The sequence below is a fragment of the Rhinoraja longicauda genome, chromosome 28 (assembly GCF_053455715.1).
Source record: "Rhinoraja longicauda isolate Sanriku21f chromosome 28, sRhiLon1.1, whole genome shotgun sequence".
Taxonomy (NCBI): Eukaryota; Metazoa; Chordata; class Chondrichthyes; order Rajiformes; family Arhynchobatidae; genus Rhinoraja; species Rhinoraja longicauda.
The window spans coordinates 27,253,960-27,266,597 of NC_135980.1; the positions used below are offsets into that span (position 1 = coordinate 27,253,960).

The following is a 12,638-nucleotide window of genomic DNA, read 5'->3' on the forward strand; positions in this document are numbered from 1 at the left end:
GTTTTCTCCGAGATCTTCGGTTTCCTCCCGCACTCCAAGGAAGTGCAGGTATGTAGGTTAATTGGCTTGGTAAATGTAAAAATTGTCCCTAGTGGGTATAGGATAATGTTAGTGTGCGGGAATCGCTGGTCGGCGCGGACCCGGTGGGCTGAAAGGGCCTGTTTCCGCGCTGTATCTCTAAACTAAACTAAACCTCCCAACCCAATTTTTTATTTTTTTTAAATCACAAAGACAGTACTTGATGTCGTGATCAAACTCAAGTCACTGGATTAAAGAGTCAGTCTCAACGTGCAAGGCACGTGTTGGAAAGATCAGTCCGCGGTGGAGAGGTCTGGGTGAAGAACTATTGGTGTGTGGCACCAACACTAATTGTTGAGTCATCATGAAGAACTGTGGACGAAGCTAATCCCCTCAGCACCTCAGCTGACGTAGTACAGTGTCACCAGCTTGTTCAACTCGTTCCCTATCCTGATATACAGCGTTGCATCTGAGCTGTTGGGGAGGGCTCCATTCACCTCCTTCCCAATGACTGGTCCCGAGCCAAGTGTCCTTGGTCCTGAGCCCTCCATTGCTGAAGGGACTGATCCTTTCACCTCACGCCTGCCATGGTGAGACTGGCTCTTTAATCTGGTGCCATGTTCTGGGATAAGGCCCCACATCAGTGACCCTGCAGTGTCAAAAGCAGGAGTTTCCACTGACGCATTCTCCCTGAGAACTGACACTGCCACCTCAGTCTGCTCTGGGCTGAGGCTTTTCATCTGATGCCCAGCTCTGTGGGATGGAACCTCTTCTCTTGGTATCCCTACTTTAGAGAAACAGCATGTAAACAGGCCTCTCGGTCCACCAGGTCCGCGCTGACCAGCGATCACCACTACCCTACATACTATTCACCTATTTACCAATTAATTCACCATTATCAGAAGCCAATTAACCTACAAACGTGTACGTCTTTCGAATGTAGAAGGAAACCGGAGCACCTGGAGAAAACCCACGTGGTCCCAGGGAGAACGTACAATCTCCATACAGACAGTACTTGTAGTCGGGATCAAACCTGGGTATCTGGCGCTGTAAGGCAGCAATTCTACTGCTGCACCACTGTGCAGTCTGAAGAAGGGTTCTGACACAAAAATGTCACCTATCCCTTCTCTCCAGAGATGCTGCCTGACCCGCTGAGTTAGTCCAGCATTTTGTGTCCATCTTTGGAATAAACCAGCATCTGCAGTTCCTCCTTACACCACTGTGCGGCCCATCATAGCAGGTCTCCCTACACCTTAGGCTTCGGCCTTCAATCTGGGTTTCAAACAAGGTCCTTGCCACAACAGGAAATAAATGTTTTACTTTAATAACGTGGAAGATGTGATCGCATTCTATTTTAAAATCTAGTATTGTTTTCAAGAGATGTGTTCAAGAGACAGTTAGATATATCTTAGAGTTTAGATAGATACAGCGCGGAAACAGGCCCTTTCTGCGCCAACCAGTGATCCACGCACACTAACACTATCCTATACCCACTGGGGACAATTTTTACATTTACCAAAGCCAATTAACCTACAAACCTGTACGTCTTTGGAGTGTGGGAGGAAACCGGAGCACCCGGAGAAAAACCCACGTGATCACAGGGAGAACGTACAAACTCCGTACAGACAACACCCGTAGTCAGGTTCGAACCCAGGTCTCCGGCGCTGCATTCGCTGTAAGGCAGCAACTCTACCGCTGCGCCACCGTGACCGCCCAATCTAGTATTGTTAGCACTTGGGGCTAAAGGATTCAAGGGATATGGGGGAAAAAGCAGGAACAGGGTACTGATTTTGGAAGATCAGCCACGAATGGCGGTGCTGGCTCGAAGGGTACTCCATGCACTCCTGAGACCTGTTTTCTATGTTTCTAGGTCACAGAATGGGGCATAAAGAAGCTGGGGCTATCGAGCTATGCGGATCGACCTTCTGGCACCTACAGTGGGGGCAACAAGAGGAAGCTGTCCACCGCCATCGCCCTCATCGGATGCCCACCTGTTGTCTTCCTGGTTAGTGCGTTGCCCTCCGACCTGCAGACAACACGCAGCATGGCTTGTGATTTCCCCACCGCTTCTCTCCGTGTTAAAGTAACATCAGCACGTTGGTAGGAAAGGCACAGCAGGGCGAGTAGCCAGGGAGCACTTACAGAATATAACAACTGCTGAAGACTCATAATGTTCACTAAACCCTTCTAGATATCGTGCATTAATCTTGTCATCATCAATACTCCGAGGAGTCCAAAGCCAAACAAAACCAGGATGGTTCAGAACCTCACTTTAGACTTTAGAGATACAGCGCGGAATAACCGGCCCTTCAGCCCAACGTGTCCGCACCGACCAGCGATCACCCATGTACACTGTCACTATCCGACACACTAGGAACAGTTCTAGCAAAGCCAATTAATCTGCAAGTCTTTGGAGTTTGGGAGGAAACTGGAGTACCCGGAGAAAACTCACGGGGAGACTGTGCAAACTCCGTACAGACAGCATCCGTAGTCGGGATTGAACCCGGGTCTCTGGCGCTGTGTGGCAGCAACTCCACCACTGCGCCACCATGCTGCCGAGGGTGGATCTTTGCTCAGTTTGCAATGCGTTGCTTTGAGACAAATTGGTGTAGGATGGGGACTAGTGTCGTTGGTGCTGTCTACTTCAGAGAAGAACCTGTGGCTATGGAGAGGACTGGGAGGAGCTGAGATTTTCCCCATAGGTGATGACTTGTTAGTGCCATGTCAATGAGACTACAGGAGATCATTGGTGCCCAGAGTACTGCTTATAGCAACCCGTTCAGTTTAGTTTATTGTCACGTGTGTCGAGGTACTGTGAAAAGCTTTTTGTTGCGTGCTAATCAGTCATCAGAAAGACAATACATGATTACAATCTCCCATTTACCGTGCAGATACATGATAAGGGAATAACGTTTAGTGCAAGGTAAAGCCAGCAAAGTCAGGTCAAGGATAGTCCGAGGGACATCAAAGAGGTAGTAGTTCAGCACTGCTCTCTGGTTGTGGTAGGATGGTTCAGTTGCCCGGTAACAGCTGGGAAGAACCTTCAGGATAATGGAAGGGGAAACAAGTGGGCAACCATTCATAAGACAATCCTGTTCATCCATTCTTTTCGTTGACAGGACGAACCTACAACTGGAATGGATCCCAGGGCCAGGCGATTCCTCTGGAACTGCATCCTGAGTGTCATCAAGGAAGGACGATCGGTGGTACTGACTTCACACAGGTGGGCCCTGATCGGGTTTCGAGTTTAGACATGCGTGTTGTAGATGTTTGTATTTCCAGGTCTGCATGGTTCCCCTCCTTGATAGATCAGCCATGAGTGAATGGAAGAATAGACTTGATGGGCCAAATGCCTAGTTCTGCTAGTGTAGGAAGAAACTGCCGATGCTGATTTACACTGAAGATAGACACACACACAATGCTGGAGTAACTCAGTGGGACAGGCAGCATCTCTGGAGAGAAGAAATAGGTGACGTTTCGGGTCGAAATCCTTCTTTGATCTTGACCCAGAACATTACCCATTCCTTCTATCCAGAGATGCTGCCTGTCCCACTGAGTTACTCCAGCATTTTGTGTCTAAATCTGCTCGTATGACTTATGAACATGAACAAAATTTAAAATTTACCAGCAGTGCAAATTATCACCGCTCAATTTAGATTAATATTATATTCTTGCAAACTGTGTCTTAACTATCTCGTCTCGTTCTCACTTTTCAGTAAATCCTAGATGAATGAAAATGTAAAATTCTCCTTGCAGTGTTATTGGGTTGATTAAGGTTCAGAATATTATTAAGGTTAACGTTCAGAATGTTAAAGCTGAAAACTGGGCCTTCCTCTGCCTCGTGTTCCCAGTTCCTTGCATGTAGAAGTACTTGACACGTGTCGCACTGAACAGGCCATAGGGAGAGGCAACTCTTCACCGTCCCATTAAACATTTGCAGACTTGGAGTACCTGATGTTGGCTCCAGGGTAAATCTACAAACCCGCTGCAAATAGATTGAACACATGTCAGAAACAAAAGTGGGCCTTCCTCAAGCTGTGCCACTCGAATGGCACGGTGGCGCAGCGGTAGAGTTGCTGCCTTACAGCGCCCAAGATCCGGGTTCGATCCCGACTAAGGGTGCTGTGTGCGCGGAGTTTGTACGTTCTCCCCGTGACCGCGTGGGTTTCCTCCGAGATCTTCGGTTTCCTCCCATGTCTCCAAAGACGTACAGGTTTGTAGGTTAACTGGCCTGGTATAAATGTAAATTGTCCCTAGTGTGTGTGTGTGTAGGATAGTGTTAATGTGCAGGGATCGCTGCTTGGTGTGCCAATGGGCCTGTTTCCACGCTGTATCTAAAACGAAAAAAAAACTAAAACAACTAAAATGTTGTGGTTAAGTGGATGGAGTAGGATCTTGGGATACGGCCAGATTTGACAAGACAAGGGGGTTACAGTCAGGCAAACAATGGGGAAAAACATTTGTAAATAGGGTTGGGAGGAAGCACAAATTAGAAGCCAGTCAAAGTAATAATGTGGGAACTTAATCCATGCCAACCGCATGGCAACAGAAGCTATTCATTGTCAGATTCTCACCGTTACAAGGATTTTAGTGACACCCTTCAGTTCAGTTTCGGTTTAGTTTTAGATTTTGTTTAGATTTAGAGATACAGTGCGGAAACAGGCGTGGAAACGGTCCCTGCACATTAACACTATCCTACACACACGGGACAATTTTTACATGTAATTAACCCAGCCAATTAACCTACATTCCTGTGGTATTTATTCACAAAATGCTGGAGTAACTCAGCAGGTCAGGCAGCATCTCGGGAGAGAAGGAATGGGTGGCGTTTCGGGTCGAGACCCTTCTTCAGACTGATGTCAGGGGGGCGGGACAAAGGAAGGATATAGGTGGAGACAGGAAGATAGAGGGAGAACTGGGAAGGAGGAGGGGAAGAGAGGGACAGAGGAGCTATCTAAAGTTGGAGAAGTCGATGTTCATACCAATGGGCTGCAAACTGCCCAGGCGAAATATGAGGTGCTGTTCCTCCAATTTCCGGTGGGCCTCACTATGGCACTGGAGGAGGCCCATGACAGAAAGGTCAGACTGGGAATGGGAGGGGGAGTTGAAGTGCTCGGCCACCGGGAGATCAGTTTGGCCAATGCGGACCGAGCGCAGGTGTTGAGCGAAGCGATCGCCGAGCCTGTGCTTGGTTTCGCTGATGTAAATAAGTTGACATCTAGAGCAGCGAGTGCAATACAGAATACAGAGAATACAGAGCTTTATTTGTCATTCGGTACCGAGGTACCGAACGAAATTACATTTCCAGCAGTCACACAAAAAAAAGAACACAAGACACATGACCCCAACACAAACATCCATCACAGTGACTCCAAACACCCCCTCACTGTGATGGAGGCAACAAAACTTCCACTCTCTTCCCCACGCCCACGGACAGACAGCTCGTCCCCGACCGACCCGCACAGTCCCCGCAAGGGGATGGAAGTCCCCGCGGCCGAGCCGCACCGGGCGCTGAAAAGTCCCGCGGCCAAGCCGGGCAATTGAAGCCCCCGCGGCCGAGCCGTACCGGGTGCTGAAACGTCCCGTGACCGAGCCGGGCGATGGAAGGCCCCGCGGCCGTACCGTGCGCTGCTAAGTCCTGCGGCCGAGCCGTGCCGTGCGATGTTAGGTCCCGCGGCCGAGCCGCGCCGGGCGATGGAAGGCCCCGCAGCCGAGCCGCACCTGGCGCTGAACTGTCCCGCGGCCGCGCCGGGCGATGTTAGGTCCCGCGGCCGAGCCGCACCAGCGATGTAAAGTCCAGCGGCCGAGCCGCACCGGGCGATGGAAGGCCCCGCGGGTGATGGAAGGCCCGCGGCCGAGCCGCGCCCCGCGCCGTGAGGAAGAGACCTAAAAAGGAAAGGTTTCCCCCACCCCACTCCCCACCCCACCCCCCCCACACCCCCCACACATACACAGCCAAAAAACAAAAACCATCCCAACACCGACACACAACAAAAAAAACAGGAAAAAAAGATGAGGTTGGAGGAGGTGCAGGTGAACCTTTGTCTCACCTGGAAAGACTGTTTGGGTCCTTGGATGAAGTTGAGGGGGGAGGTAAAGGGACAGGTGTTGCATCTCGTGGGGTTGCAGGGGAAAGTGCCCGGGGATGGGGTGGTTTGGGTAAGAAGGGACGAGTGGACCAGGGAGTTGCGGAGGGAACGGTCTCTGTGGAACGCAGAGAGGGGAGGGGATGGGAAGATATGGCCAGTGGTGGGGTCCCGTTGTAGGTGACGGAAATGTTGGCGGATGATTTGTTGGATCCGCTGGCTGGTGGGGTGATAGGTGAGAACGAGGGGAGAACAAAGTCCCACCCCCTCCCCGACATCAGTCTGAAGAAGTGTCTCGACCCGAAACGTCACCCATTCCTTCTCTCCTGAGATGCTGCCTGACCCTCCGATTCCTTCTATCCAGAGATACTCCCTGTCCTGTTGAAATGCTCCAGCACTTTGTGTCTACATTCAATGTAAACCAGCAACTGCAGTTGCCTTCCTAGGCAGTGTACTGAATCGTGATAAGGGAATAACGTGCAGTGCGAGGTAATGCCAGTAAAGTCCCAGTAAAGGTAGTCCATGCAATGCACTTTAGTCTCGTTAGATTGGCAAGTTAAGTACAATTGCAGAATGTTGTGTCGGTCAAAGAGTGGTGACACGCGTATGTCTGACCGTTGTTGTGCTCCTGAGGTAGCATGGAGGAGTGCGAGGCTCTGTGTACACGGATGGCCATCATGGTGAACGGCCGATTCCGCTGCCTGGGAAGCGTGCAACACCTGAAAAGCAGGTAAGGTCATCCTGCCCTCCCTCCGCTCTCAACAATCGGACGTGAGGTACGTAAGATCCGGAATTATTGATGTGAAGCCAGAACAGTGGAATCAGGTGACCTTGTAGAGGTGTACAAAATCACGAGGGGAAATAGATCGGGTAGATACACACAGAGTAGCAGAATCGAGAAACAGAGGACATAGGTTTAAGGTGAGGGGGTGGGGGGGGGGAAGATTTAATAGGAGCCTGAACGTGTAACGTTTTTACACATAGGATGATTTGGTGTATGGAAAGAGCTGCAGGAAGAGATTGTTGAGGCAGGAACTATGATAACGTTTAAGAGACATTTAGACAGGTGTGAGGATAGGACAGGTTTAGAGGGATATGGGCCAAGCGTGGGCTAGGGTGGATGGGGCATGTTGGTTGGCATAGGCGAGCTTGGCCGAAAGGCCTGGATCTGCACTGTGTGACTCTATATCCTGCACTAGGAAGTTTAACTTGGTCGTTTTGGTGAGGTCAGAGCCTTTCTAGTATCTATCGAAGTAACCGTTCTGCTTAAGCATTGATTGACGACATTTACCAAACAGCTGGCCTTGGATGCTTGTACAGTAGTAGTTTATTAAAATCACCAGAGATGTCAAATGAAGCAACGAATTTAAAAAATGTCCTGTTACTCCTTTGACCTTACTCAGTCAGAGGATGAGTTTATTTTTCAGCATTTATATAGACAATAGACAATAGGTGCAGGAGTAGGCCATTCGGCCCTTCGAGCCAGCACTGCCATTCAATGTGATCATGGCTGATCATTCTCAATCAGTACCCCGTTCCTGCCTTCTCCCCATACCCCCTGACTCCGCTTTCCTTAAGAGCTCTATCTAGCTCTCTCTTGAATGTATTCAGAGAATTGGCCTCCACTGCCCTCTGGGAACATTTGTTTACAATTGTTGGATAAAGCACTGTGAGGTTGAAACAATTGCTGCTCTGGCGGTGGTGTTTGATGATTAATACATTATTATCGCAGTCACTGTGCCTTTGGTTAACTTTGATCACTGCTCCCCGTAAATTAAATAGTGCCCTGTCACTGCTGTTAACATTAGGGTGGCTCGGTAGCTCAGCAGGTAGAGTTGCTGCCTTATAGTGCCAGAGACCTAGGTTCGCCCCTGACTCAGTGCTGTCTGTATGAGTTTGCACAGTCTCCCTGTAACCGTGTAGGTTTTCTCTGGGTGTTTCTCCCACACTCCAAAGAGTTAAGTTGTAAAACTTTGGTAAGTTGTAAAACTGTCTCTATTGTGTGTAGGTTAGTGTAGGGGGGCGATTGCTGGTTGGCATGGACTCAGTGGGCCGAAGGGCCTGTTTCCACACTGTATCCCTACAGTCTAAAGTTTAGTTTAGAGATACAGTGCAGAAACAGGCCCGCTAGGTCCGCGCCGCCCAGCGATCCCCGCACATTAACACTATCCTACACCCACGAGGGACAATTTTTACATTTACCAATCCAAATAACCTACAAACCTGTACGTCTTTGGAGTGTGGGAGGGAACCAAAGATAGACAATAGACAATAGGTGCAGGAGGAGGCCATTCGGCCCTTTGAGCCTGTACGCACCACCATTCAATGTGATCATGGCTGATCATTCTCAATCAGTACCCCGTTCCTGCCTTCTCCCCATACCCCCTGACTCCACTATCCTTAAGAGCTCCATCTAGTTGGAGATCTCGGAGAAAACCCACGCAGGTCACGGGGAGAAGGTACAAACTCCATACAGACAGCGTCCGTAGTCAGGATCGAACCTGAGTCTCAGGCGCTGCATTCGCTGTCGGGCGGCAACTCTACCGCTGCGCCACCGTGATCTAAAGTTAAAATCTCCTGTGAAAGTGGCCTGTAAGAGGAGATGGTAAACGTGTGCAATCCCCGTGTAAAGTTGACCTTGTTTGACAGCACCAGCAAGCAAGCATGGGACACCAGGGGACAATGCATCACATGCCACACTCCGAGTTCCTCACCTTTACAGGCCAGGATATATATGTCTTTTAAAACAGCATTGAGGCCCCTGATTAAGGGGGCTGGCTTAATGTGGAGCTTGCATCAGACGTTGTCACTCTCTCTCTCTGTCTCTCTCTCTCTCCATGAGGAGGAAGGTTGTGGGTTCAGTCACATTACTGAACTGGAACGGGTAATCTGAACAGACGATCCACAGAGCAATGCGTGATGGGGACAGGGGATTACGGGGAGATGGAAGGAGAATGGGAGTTAAAGATAGATCAGTCACTATTGAATGGCGGTGTAGACGCGATGGGCCGAATGACTTAATTCTGCTCCGAGAACTTATGAGCATTGGTGGATTCCTCATTAAACCAAGATCTCGGGCAGACACGCAATGCCGGGTGTAAGCTGCCCATGTGAAATATGAGGTCCAATTTGTGCTGGGCCTCACTCTGATAGTGGAGGACCGACTGACGTCAGGGGAGGGGACGGGACTTTGCCCTTAAAAATGTCAACTGAGTGGGCGTCTCTCATGGCCCTGGGGTGGGTGTTGCACAGCGTGGGGGGGTAATTGGACAAAGGGCAGCTTCCCCACCCTTCTTACTGCCATGGCATTGAGAGGCTAGTGGGCCGGCATCAGGAGTAAAGTGTAAAAGCCTGAATCTCTGTGGCCAGGTTTGGAGACGGTTACACCATCATTCTGAGGAGGCATTGCTCTGGTCTGGACGTGTCCCCCGTGGAGGAGTTCATGATGAGAACGTTCCCGGGCTGCTTCCTGAAGGAGAAGCACCACAGCATGCTGCAGTACCAGATACCGGCCGGCCACTGCTCCCTGGCCAAAATCTTCAGCGCACTCACAAACAACAAGGAAAAGCTCAACATCGAAGACTATTCAGTGTCGCAAACAACATTGGATCAGGTAAGGGCTAATGCTCCAGATTCACCGGGGGTCAATTCACACTTCGACCTTCGTCAATGGTTCATTGACCTGCTTCCATAGTCCCCTCTGTCCATGCTCTGGAAATGCACAGAGTGCCAGGATTATCAATGCTAAATTCTGTAGCTGAGAGTCATAGAGTGATACAGCGTGTAACCAAACCCTTCGGCCCAACTTGCACACACCGGCCAACAAGTCCCAGCTACACTAGTCCCCCCTGCCCGCATTTGGTCCATATCCCTCCAAACCTGTCCTATCCATTAACCTGTCTAACTGTTTCTTAAACATTGGGATAGTCCCAGCCTCAACTACCTCCTCTGGCAGCATGTTCCATACACCCACCACCCTTTGTGCGAAAAAGTTACCCCTCAGATTCCTATTCATTTCTTTTTCCTTCACCTTAAACCTATGTGCTCTGATCCTCGATTCACCTACACTGGGCAAGAGACTCTGTGCATCTACCCGATCTTTTCCTCTTATTATTTTATACACCTCTATAAGATCTCCCCCATATCCTCCTGCGCTCCAAGGAATAGAGTCCCAGCCTATTCATTCTCTCCCTATAGCTCACACCCTCTAGTCCTGGCAACATCCTCATAAATCTAAGATAGACACAAAAAGCTGGAGTAACTCAGCTGGACAGGCAGCATCTCTGGAGAGAAGGAATGGGTGACATTTCGGGTCGAGACGTTTTGGGTCGACACCAGTCCGGTGAAGAGTCTCGACCCGAAACGTCACCCATTCCTTCTCTCCAGAGATGCTGCCTGTCCCGCTGAGTTACTCCAGCTTTTTGTGTCGACCTTCAGTTTAAACCAGCACCTGCAGTTTCTTCTGACATATCCTCGTAAATCTTCTGTGTACCTTTTCCAGCGCTGCACAGAAACCTTTTTAAGGATAGTTGAATATTAACTCCGTTTCCTCTCTCTGCCACAAATTCTGCCTGAACTGATTGTGCATTTTCTATTTTAAAATAATAATAATAAATAATTAATGATTATGTATTAAAATAAACATCCAGTTGATTGCTGTAGAATGAACAAACTGCAGATGCTGGTTTACAAATATAGACACACACAGTGCTGGAGTAACTCACCGGGTCAAGCAGCATCTCTGGAGAACAATGATAGGTGACATTTCGGGTCGAGTCCCTTCTTCAGACTGTTCAGGTCCCGGCCTGATACGTCAGCCATCCATGTTCTCTAGAGATGCTGTCTTCTCTGTATTAACTTTAATTTATATGCTGTAACTGTAATTCTTTTTTTGCACAATCCGCAGGCGTTGCCACTTTCATTTCACTGCACATCGTGTATGTGTATGTGACAAATAAACTTGACTTGACTTAACTTGAACCCGCTGGCTTACTCCAGTACCTTGTGCCTTTCTGTTTCCTGTCTGGGTGCTGATGTCTTCCACTCTGTTTTAACTCTTGCCTTTTTCCCCTCCCAGGTATTTGTCAATTTTGCCAAGGATCAGAATGAAGAAGAATATTTAAAGAACGTCATAACACAGGGGTCACAGTACAAGGAAACAGTAAAACGCCTGAGAAACTTTCTAGCAGATGAGAATGTGAGAGAGAGCACCGTGTGATCTGGGTGTGAATGAAATCGCTTCCCAGCTGAAACGCGTACAGGAGATTCCAAAACGCAGTGAGTCGTGGGATTGTGCCAGGACTGAGCTATCAGTTCCACTCCTCTGCAAGGACTCTGATCACCATGACCACCCAATGCCCAGCACCACCTCCTATCATTGCCTCCCCCCTCCCATTCACCCCCCTCCTCTGCCCACCCCACCAGGGTCACCCTAACTTCATCACCATTCATTGACAGGACAAAAACAAAGCTTTTATTTTTAAAAATTGTTCCTTTCTGTATTTGTATGAATGATGAAACTCATGTACAGAACAAATTATTTATACTGTTTCTTCCTTAGACTTTCAGTATTTTTTAAGCTTTTTAGCACTTGCAGCACATGTTTACCTGGCACTTTATTCCTTGGAATGATCTGAAATTGAATGCTGGCACGTCGGTGAATTGTTATAAACCTCTAATTATTTTTTACTTCTGTGGTCCCACAGTTGATGGGGTGACCCACGTAGCTGGTAAAAGGCGAGGAAGTAAAGAGAGTGGTTTCCAGGAACGAAAGGCTTTTTATTGGCAATAGATAAGGGGAGAAGTAAAGGAAACTGGAAGGGCTCGTTATGCTGGGTTGACTGAATCTGCAAATAGATACGTATCCAAGCCTTAACCGAACTGCCGCAAACTGAATTATAGAAAGCAGCGTTGGCTGTTGGAGCCATTACCAATTCCAACCTCTCTGCCTTTTCAATTAAGAGTCATGCTGTGTTGCTCTGATCATTGTGCATGTCATTTACAGTAGAAGCCAACCAGAGCAGACCCTGCAATCAACAGCATTCACACATTCATTCACTCCTTCACTGCCAACAGCACTTGATTTTCTAACACAAATAAATCATTAAAAACAGACCAGTTAATGTAAAAATAAACTCCATTCCTTAACTTAACAAAGTACTTTTGTTCACAATTGCTCCCATCAAATAACACAGACAGTTACACCCCACTGCGTAGATGTGCAATTGAAGAGCGATTTTTTTTTAAATGGCTGCTTTTCCGAACTTTTTTTTTGCCAAACTGCATTATAATCGATGAAGTGTGGTCATTGTATCACAAAATGCTGGAGTAACTCAGCCGGTCAGGCAGCATCTCTGGAGAGAAGGAATGGGTGACGTTTCGGGTCGAGACCCTTCTTCAGAATGATGTGGTCTGAAGATCAGTCTGAAGAAGGGTCTCGACCCGAAACATCACCCATTCCTTATCTCCAGAGACGCTGCCTGACCCGCTGAGTTTTTCTCCAGCATTTTGTGATACCTTCGATTTGTACCAGCA

General features: G+C 48.6%; 1 protein-coding gene across 5 annotated transcripts in view; it reads left to right on the top strand.

Moving 5' to 3' along the window:
- The window catches only part of LOC144607304 (phospholipid-transporting ATPase ABCA1-like), a 150,753-nt gene extending 138,264 nt beyond the window's left edge, over positions 1-12,489 (top strand). For all 5 annotated transcript variants that reach the window (XM_078424046.1, XM_078424050.1, XM_078424049.1 and 2 more), the window contains 5 exons: positions 1,889-2,023; positions 3,138-3,241; positions 6,742-6,834; positions 9,474-9,717; positions 11,182-12,489. In XM_078424046.1, the coding sequence (XP_078280172.1) occupies positions 1,889-2,023; positions 3,138-3,241; positions 6,742-6,834; positions 9,474-9,717; positions 11,182-11,322 (717 nt within the window). In that variant the 3' untranslated portion in view covers positions 11,323-12,489. The remainder of the gene's footprint in view (positions 1-1,888; positions 2,024-3,137; positions 3,242-6,741; positions 6,835-9,473; positions 9,718-11,181) is intronic.
- Positions 12,490-12,638: the final 149 nt, after the last annotated feature.